This window comes from Pogonomyrmex barbatus, unplaced genomic scaffold, assembly GCF_055798465.1.
Source record: "Pogonomyrmex barbatus isolate J1 unplaced genomic scaffold, ASM5579846v1 scaffold18, whole genome shotgun sequence".
NCBI lineage: Eukaryota > Metazoa > Arthropoda > Insecta > Hymenoptera > Formicidae > Pogonomyrmex > Pogonomyrmex barbatus.
The window spans coordinates 3,047,612-3,057,962 of NW_028297114.1; the positions used below are offsets into that span (position 1 = coordinate 3,047,612).

At 32.3% G+C, this 10,351-nt stretch overlaps 1 protein-coding gene across 3 annotated transcripts; it reads right to left on the bottom strand.

Annotated features, from left to right (window-relative positions):
• Positions 1 to 402: 402 nt before the first annotated feature.
• On the bottom strand, positions 403 to 10,152 carry LOC105426197 (uncharacterized). 3 transcript variants are annotated; one of them, XM_011637317.3, is made up of 11 exons: positions 9,076 to 10,152; positions 7,484 to 7,592; positions 7,056 to 7,330; positions 6,876 to 6,979; positions 6,444 to 6,738; positions 6,075 to 6,195; positions 5,312 to 5,459; positions 4,246 to 5,150; positions 2,528 to 3,095; positions 1,866 to 2,427; positions 403 to 1,759 (listed from the first exon to the last, which is right to left on the bottom strand). In XM_011637317.3, the coding sequence occupies exons 1-11, from the start codon at positions 9,530 to 9,532 to the stop codon at positions 1,590 to 1,592; spliced, it is 3,714 nt and encodes a 1,237-aa protein (XP_011635619.2). In that variant the 5' UTR covers positions 9,533 to 10,152; the 3' UTR covers positions 403 to 1,589. The 3 variants fall into 3 exon arrangements, with proteins under 3 accessions (XP_011635619.2, XP_011635618.2, XP_088931139.1); XM_011637316.3 differs by having other exon boundaries at positions 7,056 to 7,592; XM_089075013.1 differs by lacking the exons at positions 4,246 to 5,150; positions 5,312 to 5,459 and having other exon boundaries at positions 7,056 to 7,592; positions 9,076 to 10,141.
• Between the last annotated feature and the right edge of the window lie 199 nt (positions 10,153 to 10,351).

Consider the following 10,351-nt stretch of genomic DNA (forward strand, 5'->3'; position numbering starts at 1 on the left):
ATTTTTTTCTTAAATCAATGTAAATATCCAATTTATACAAATCACATTGATATAAAAACTATTTTTTGTTTATACGCGTAATTTGAATATAATCATGATTTGAACATAATCATGAATATAAAATCCATTTAAAAAAATGGACAAAATGTATCAAAACAATACATAATATAAAACATAGCAAATATTTAAAGTTTCGCGCTGCAAAGCAAAAGATAAAAACTCATAAAACACTCGAGAAATAGAAATAAAATCATAATCAAGACATTTGTATAAAAATATTAATCATACAGAATTAAAAATGTTTCCTAGGCAGAATCTAGGAAAAAAATGTTGTGAAACAATACGAATGTGTATGAGTATATATGTGTATAGGATTTGTCTGTAAAATGAATTACGGTGGCATTGCTTACAACATAATTTTAATAATATTCAATTTATATTATCACTTAAAACGTAAATTTAGTATAACTAACATGTTGTATTTCTCTTATAGTATAAAATATAAATCTCTTTTCTCCCCCCCCCCTCCCCATTCCATGTTCTAATACATATTTTTTAGAGAAGATAATGCCAGGGTCATCAAAGCAAAGAAATAAGTTGTGCCTCTTTAAGAGTATAGAAGTCGTCATTATTGGAAACTTACAGTTATACACATTTTGTACTCGATACATATCGATCAATGAATATCTCCTCATGTAATGTTACATTTGATTATGTATTGTGCAATAAGTAAATAAGTATATTACACGTTCTATACTACCCCAGATTTTGCCGTTTTCTTTGCAGCGAAAAACTCATATCCTAAACATTAAAAGATACAAATACGATACGATAATATGTATATAATATTATTTTATACATTTTTCTAATCTCTAAATAGAGCCGTACAGATCACGCGATCTCATACTTTCTGTTACTCCAATAGATCGATGTTATATAAAGTGAAATTATAATTCTAACTACTTTCGATACTGGATGTCTTACAGATGAATCCCAAATGAAGATCGATACTTCTATGGGAATTGAATAAAACGATTCTTACTGCGCTCGAATATTTTCCTTATTAATGAATACGTAATTTTATAAACATTAATTTCTTATCATAAGAATCCAAAACACAATTCACATATTTATACGTAATCTTTTCAGATTACTTTCAACGCAGGTACACATCACAGCAACTTCGATAGTATAAATCGACACTGTTTTCACTTCCTTCATGCACGAGAAAATAAAATCGTGATATATAAAAGTTAAAATTTTTTTATTTGATTAAATTAACCCGTACAAGGATACCAACATGTTGTATCATTTTGCTCGTGGCAAAAAGATGGTGTATGATACGTGGTCCCGCGTATTTATCACAAAAATACTAAATATACCGCAGTGTGTACCGATACGTTGCGAAAGATTATTAATTGAAGATTATAAAACTCATAGTACATAAATATATAAGTTATTTTCCTTTCCAAAAAATAGTAGATATATAGGAGCACGGACACTATATAGTTAATTTTACAAAAATTTCCAACGGCATTTTAATTCTATTTGCTTCATTCGACTCCGTACCAGTATCACCTTGTTAGTTTCTACTGCGTGGTAGTATCGGAAATGCTCTGTCGCCACGTGGCGTGAAAAGGAATTTTCAAGATCTTGACCCGTGTCTTGGGTAATGCGGTTAAAAGGAGCTTCTGAAGTTGTGGCAATGGTAAAATGTCGACTTGTGGACTTGTTAGATGTGGCTGTTGCTTGTCATCGCCTGCAAATTTCAATCAAATAAAAACTCGTAATATACATGATAATAAAAATTATTTATGGAAATATGTTAATTAGTTAATCGATTGTAACTGGTTCTCAATATATACCTTTTTGATTCTCGTTCATATCTTCGACATCCTCAATTAATCTTAAACAGGGGACAGGTTTTAAAACTGGTATAGAATCTCCAGTAACCTGTTTACTCATGAGGTTGCACTGATCAACAAACAGTTCCGTAACTCTAAGTAATTCGAGCGTAACACCCCATATAAAATGCGTCAAGTTGTCTGATAATTCGGTGACACCGCCAAGCACCATATTGTTGGATGTTGCCGACTGGGATATGTAAGTCGGTATGATCAATAGCCTCTTGATGTTTTTGCAATTAGCAAGGCATTTATCGAAACCATTTTTCACATCGAAATTCACCAATTCCATTTGGCTCAAGTTCTGTAATTTCGATACGCCTTCAAGGATATCAAACGTACAACACGATCCTTGACCTTTTTCAAGTCGGAGACGTTCCAATTTATTCAATTTAATTAAAACGGTAGTTCCAAACTTGTCGGGGAAGTCAGAACATTCGCCTAACTCTAACGTCTCCAAGTTTGTCAACGTTTGTATAATGTCAATCTTCTTCTTTCCAAGTTCTTTAACTGATGTTAAACTCTGCATAAATAAGAGACATTATTACATACTTTTGTAATTGAATATGATAAATAAATATAAATATCTTAATAAAAATCATGTTGGAAAGATGAATTCTTACCAATTGCGTCAAGTGCTTTAGGTCCTGCAGAGGTGTAAGATCTTGTTGTAACGACATTCCAGTTATTGCTTTTAATCTGAGTTCTTGACATCGACTTAAGTTCCCGATCGATTCCAATGTGAGGGAATCGCACTTGATCGACATTGCACTAAATACTTCCAATTGAGGACAGCTCTTAATAACTTCTTCAACAACTACAACGGGACATCTGCATAATTCGAGCTTCACAAGACTCGTCACACGTGGTATGACAGTCAAGAATTTCTTCCAAATGTTATCAGATTCGCCAGCAACTAACATTTTCCTGAGATCCAGATGCTGGGTACCACGTCTTTGTAATGTATCCGCCAAACCATCCCAATCGGTTACCTGACTATTCTTCATCCGTACGGTTTTCCACAGAGACGGATGCGCAGCGAGATCACGCCACATTTTACAAACTCTCGCGGCTCGCAATAACTCTTGGACCTTAAGGTATTGGAAGATGCGCAATAAAGCGTGATAACCGGCGCAAACTGAATTCATGAAATTTTGCTGCTGCTCCAATTCCTGTTGGTTTTGCTTCCTCCTGAAAATATTGAAAGAAATACATGCTTTAGAGACAAATACTTAATGTTAATTACATTTATAAAAAACGTTTATCATATCATATAGAAAAGACAATTTATTCTATTTGAATGAAATAAAAATATGAAAAGTGAAGAAAAGAACTTTTTTTTTTGAAAGATGTATAAAGGCATGTCAACTAAGTTATTTCTGTTATATATTATATAATTTTATTATATAATTTATTATATAATTTTCGATATAAGAAATCTCCGAAACAAAATCTGATAGAAAATTTTCATATTCCTAGCAAAAAAGTAATAACGGTCAAGATTAAGAAATACAAAAATAAAAAGGACATGGAGTTGGAGAAATGGGATTGTGAGAATTTATAGGAAAACGCACTAAGAATTTTTGTTTCAGCTCGCACACATGTCTTTATATCTGCAAATATAAAAAGTAAAAATGAATTAGATTTTTTCCCACTGAAGCACTTATTAGTGATTTTGTAATTGCAGCATGAATGTAAAAAAAAAATATTCATATTTATACATAAATGTGCATTTTAATATCGAGTAAAACTAGTGATTGTAAAAATCAATTTACCTTGATACTACAATTACATAAAATACCGTGAGAACCAACAGCTTTTCGTTTCTTACATCTGTTGTAAATTTGGCCGTATTTCTAAGAAGCTAAGGCAGTGCTTCGGTCATAAGATAAAATCAAATTCATTTTTAACATTCAATTTTATATTTCCAAATATATAAACATCAGTATATATGTATATACATATATTGCATTTACAATTTTATATCATATTTTACATATCTACAATATAAAATTGATAATTTACAATATAAAATGTCTTGTCATGTGTTGCCATATAAAATAAAACTCTAATATACAACCTAAAATGTTTTACAACGTAAAATCTAGTGTACAATCAAGCTTTGCACATAAAAAAAGAAAAAATATAACATTTTTGATATAATCAGTTGAAGCGTGAATGATTATAGAAAGAGTATCTATAAACTTTGTAAATACAATATGTACACAAAGCAACTGCCAAAACCTCAAAAGAGAGTTGCCGTAACTTAAATTATTTAAAAAAATATTCTAAATAAGGAACGAAACAAGAATGCCTATGTGTTTGAAGCACATACACTTACTTGATATTTTTAACTTTTATTATTGTACTCGCTTTACTTGACAACGACTGTTGATGATCTGTTTTAATCGGTTCAGCATTTTCTTCAAGAGCACTTGTAATATTTGCCACGTGTACCGGTATAGAAACAGATTTATTGTTAGGTGATTTACAATTTATATCTGCCTTTTCTTTTTCTGGAACATAATCTATATTGGCAGTGAAAGATTTGTTTTCTAATATATTTTCAGTTGGCTGATCTCCTTCAGGAGTATTCTTACTTTCTTTGTCTTTATCATCATATATAAGTGTCTCAGCCATTTCGGTAGTAAGAGAAGATACAAGATTTGTTTGATGAATCTTATCTTTTGAAATATCTTTGTCAGGTGTAACATCTGTTTTTTCGTGAGATAAATCAGTATTTAAAGATGGAGGAGTACATAGTTTAGCCACAGAATTATCCGCAGTATTGGAAATGTCAGTAAGTGATCCATCTTGAAGCATTGGCGGCTTATCACCAATTTTGTCTGGTTTTACTGTTATAGCCGGTTGAACGGCCATTGCGTTATTTTTCGGTACTACGATATATCTTTTACCACCCATTAAAGCAATATTTTGTGCCGGTTTCGGCATAGTACCATCATGACTTTGTAAAAATTCATTTTCCGTTTGAGGAAACCAAGTACTTTCTTTCTTGTCTATATTTGAGGACGAATTTAAGGATATTTTAGTAGTTTTGAAAGAATTTCTTGTTTGCGCGTCCGCTCCGTCAGACTTTAGAATTCTTTGCAATTTTGGAGGAGACGAATTAGTCTGGAGTTTTGATTTAGCATTTTGTGTACCTAACATACTAATTGGAATCAGCGGAGGTGGTGTTAAAGATGGATTGTTTGACATATGAGATTCTTTAATATCCGGCTGACAATTCTACAACATATTTATTTCTATATAAATATCATAATAGTCATAAGTATCATATAAGTATAAGTATCATAAATTTTTGGATCATTTTTAGTCTTAGATGATACTTGGTATATAATTAAAGAGAGAAAAATTCCTGAAATTATACAATATACTAATAAGCCTACCTTGCAGACATATTCATCACTGCCTGCAAATTCCATGCCATCGACACATTCAGGATGATATAAACATAGACAAACTCGACACTGCAAGCTTGGTATTAATCCCACACTTGTTGAACATCTTATGCTGCATGGCTCTTGAACTTTCGGCCTGTAAGATGTGCGTTGGCGGGGAAAGGAATTCAGGAAAAAACACAAGATTCCCATTAAGGACATATAAAATGGGATAAAAGGAAAAAATAGTTATAAAAATTATAGATATAACAAACTTCTCTCTCATCCAAAGTTATTAATATTTACTTTCATGTAATATTACATGCATTTTAAAATTATATCCTACATGATTAATCGTATATTTTAATTTCTATATTTAAGTATACAATAAAATTTATATGATATAAAAAACAAATTTTGCGTTTGACATAAAATAAAATGTAAGTAATATATTTTTATATTTTCTACTTATGCCAAACGAACTATGATGTAATAAAAAGAAATTAAACTATATAACATAAAAATTTTAAATCATTATCTTTAAAATAATAAAACAAAAAAATTTTTTATTATATTTTATATATAATTGTAATATTTTTTTTATTTCAGTTAAAGGACACATTACGATTCTAAATATCTCAAATTTTTGTTTTTATAGACTTTCCAGAATTTTTCTATTTCTTTTACAGATTTTATCTTCCTGATCAATAATACTTGATGGAAACATTAAAAGCTTATAATAAAAATAATAATAAATAATTAAAATACTCACGTTAATAATCTTTTGGTTTTAACTGGTATAATCTTTTCAGTTGAATGTTGATTCCTTCTTGTATTTGTTGTACTCCGCTGAGGTGGAAGCATCTCGTTCTCTTCGGCCGGTGTTTTCATCTCTGTTAAATTTCAAAATAAATTAATAAAGATTTTGTGATACAAAATAAAAGAGAAAAAAGAAATATCTTATTAAAAACCATTAAAGTTGTAAACGATAAAGAATACAAAATTTGAATGATACAAAAATTTATATAATAAAAAAATTTATATTATATAAATTGTATGTTGTCATGTATATGTTATATATCCTCAAATCAAAATGAAAATAAAAATAGCATAAATAAAATCTTCGGATATAAGAACGTACTTATCTGAGGAGTTTTCTTTGTGGTTGTTTTTGCTTTATATGCTGGAGACGCCGATGCTTTTACCGATTTAGCTGCTTTTGTAGGTACTGATACAGGTGTAGGAACAGGTTTTACAGTTTCCGCGGGTACTGGTACAGGTGCGGGAGGTTCTTGTACAGGTTGTTTTCTTGATGTACCAGGTTCATATGATTTTTTCGGTGTAGGTTCCGGTAATTTCTTTGCTGCAGGTTCTTGTACTGTTTTCTTCACTGGCGTAGCTTTTTTAGTATACTTCTTTGCTGACCCCATAGATCCCTGTAATGTCCAATAGATATCAAATCTTCTCTAGAAGCGAAATGCTAATAATGCTTAATACATCATTTATATCGCGATATTTTTATAATGATAAAATTCTTAAACACAAGAACATCGAAGACATATTGAAGACATACTCGAAATCTCTTAGCATCTCGAATAACTTCCTTCTCAGGATCATTAAGTCCAATAGGTTCTTTAAAGAATGTGAAATTATCAATAGTCAACTCTTTTGAATTAACTGAAATAAAAATCATAATTTTAATATACATTTACAATTAATTCAATTTTGTATATTTTTTCTTTATGTTACTTACGAGATTCTGCAACTTCTCTAAAACTCCTAACTTTCTTCCCCTTTGGTGTATAATAATATATATCAGCCATTTTTTTGAAAGAAGAGTCCTGACTAGCTCTAAACACTAATTCTCGTTTCCAACCATACTTAAATGGTTCTTTATACAAAGGATTTGACATATCGACAGGGGCTTTGTGCTTTCCACCTGGACTGGCACCACCAGAAACATGACTACCTTTTGACCTCTGCGACGTTGCCGAAGGACTACTCGCAGCCGATGAGGAATTCACCGATCTAATAGACGTTATATCAATTTTATTTGGCTCAATTTCAGAATCTATGCTATTTGGTATATCAATTGAATCTGTTTCCGACTTATCGGACTCCTTTTCTTTTTTAATCTTTGTCATATCTAGATGTTCAAAACTGTCCGTTTCATAAACATACGTTCTCATATCATCCAAAACTTGATTATCATCCTTTTCTCTGATATCAATAGTCCTCATTGAATATTTTATACGTTTTGTAAGTTGTGCTTCTGCTATTTCTGCTTCAGCTATAGAAATAAAATAAATTTATAATTATCAGAGTTCCTAAAAAGAAGAAATATTATTTTATAAACAAAACAATAGTCAAACAATTAATTACACTTGGAAAAAATATGTTAAATTTAAATCACATGTTCCAAACGGTCCACTCAAAATTTTATGTTAATATGGATGTGTTAAATAGTAACACCGACACTATGTTAATATTTCAACAAAAAAGAAATGTACTCTTGATCTTAATTTGAAATTAATTGTGTGTTATAATTAAGACAATTTTTATAATAAAATTAACACATAAGAAGTGTCCTTTTTACAGTTTATAAATGTAACTGCTCAACCTTTTAATTGATATAATATGTGCAAATTACACTATTTATTTGTTAAAAGTTTTATTTCTTCATTATTTTTACAAAATTATGATAGAAAAAAATTTTGAAATGTCGCTTATATCAAAAAACTATAAAAAGACAATCTTAAATTTACTTCTCAACAAAAAAAATAAATATTTTTAAGTTATAGAAAGCATTTATAATCTCAAGTAAAAAATTAAACTAACAATAACTCACATAATATTAATTAAATACATGATATATTAATTAAATATCTGATAATTATATTAAATAATATCAATTAAATTATAATAGCAATAAAATAAAAATGTACATATATGACAAGATTTATCTATTAAAAGATAGATGAAATAATTCTGGTACTTGTATCAAAACATTAAAACACAAAAAACACTAAATGTTGCGATGCGTCAAGATTCGAGACTATGTCGAAACTATACAAGAATAATAACAAGTCATCTCCGCCTGTTATAGAGTAAAACCAATACTTTTTTGTGTAAATTTTAACATATTTAATAAATACATACAAATTGTGTTATTTTAACACATTTTTTAAATCATTTTAATAATTTTACATTTTATATTTGTTAAGGTCAGTTAACATAGTAGACACATGTTAAATTTACATACAAATATATAGATTTAACATAAAAAATTTTAACCAGCAAATTTTTTCACAAAAATACACAAATTTTCTAACAGTGTATAATATTTTTATTTACATATATTTATTTCTATTAATATAGAATAACTTTGATCTTGGTATACTTTGATCTTGATAACTTTGATCTCTTTAATTTACTCTTCATTTTTTTCTAGCATCCAATATTAAAAAAAAAGTTAAATCACAATTAAAGTTAATTTACATATGTAAGAATTTATATTATTCATTTTTAAATTAAACTTAGTTTTCTTTAGTTTTTCAAGATTCCACATATATACGTAAACAAAATATCTTCTTTATATCACGAGTAAATATAAAGACTGTTTAGAACTAATTAAATATTATTTAAAATTTTGTAATCTTAATCAGCAACTTAGCTAAAATTAAATTCTGAATTTTTCTAAATGAAAGTGTAGAATATTTGTGATTATAAATTGACAATCCAGAATATCCAGAAGAGATCACAACAAATCCTACCAATGAGTTTCTTCAAAACATGACTACCAGGCTGAAGTTCGAGTCCCTGAGCATCGAAGCCATTGAATTCCTCCGAATCCTCAGAACTGGCGTCTTCATATTCCGACAGCTTTCGTTTGCGTTCCTTCGTTCCGGGCGTCTCCGCCGAGTCGACCTCCATGGTGCCCGTAGAGTTGGCCTTGAATTTCCTCATTTTCCTGCGGGGGAAGGGCGTGCTGTGCTTCCTGGGCGAGCCCTTGAGCTCACCGTTGATCTCCTGCGTATCCCCACCATTACCACCAATCGTTGTCTTGTCGCTCGTGTCTAACACGGTGACAATTGATACGGTCGTATCAGTACCCGGAGCAGCACTACTACCACTACCATCTCCGCCGCCGTCGCCGCCGCCACTGCTTTCGAGGTTAGGATCCTCGCGCGGTACCGCGGCGTTCCCGCCATTCACGTTCGGGCCGTCCATCACGGAATCGAGCGTGATCACGCCGCCTTTTACTCCGACCGACGCCAGTCGATAATCTTCGACGTAAACGCTTCACGCCTTCACTCGAGCACCGTCGAAATAATAAACGAACTACCGCCGCAACGCAAGCACCGCGGCTCACTCCGCCTGTTTCTCGCTCTTCTTTTCTTTCCGTCTCTTTCTCCCCTTCTCACCCGCGCCACACAGCCCGCGCCTCGCGACCCTCGCGTCTAGCTGCCGCGCGATCCCGCGCTCATCTGGCCGCGGATGCGCACCGGGCGTGCGCAGACGACCACTACGCGCTATTTACACAACCGCGCTCGTCGGACACGTCGCGAGAGGAATGCGCATCACGCCTTCGTCGGGCGCGTCCGCTGATCGCTCGCGCGACGAGAATCCCCAGCACGTCGAGCTATAATCACGGCTGACACGCGGATGTCTCTCGCGGGAGATCGGTACCCGAGCCTCGAAAACACACTCGCGGAGCGTCTGTCCTGCGCGAGAGAGTACCGGAAATGACCGTGCGGGCGACTCATGCCGCGTTCTAAGCGCCTCGCGGGAAATATCAAGCCGCGTGCGCACGCGCGCGTCCGTTTCCCGATGATTCTCGGAACGCAGCAACTTTTCCGCCTGTCAAAGAAAAATGAAAATTAGATGCTTTATCAATATGCTACTGTTTAATTACATTTATGTAGATAAGACAAACAAATAACTTACATAATTTCACGAGCGGAAAATCGTTAGTGGTTTTTTTTCTAACTTCTGGAAAATCCGATGTCGTACAAAAACGCGCGAAGTGACTTTATTTAAATTCCAATT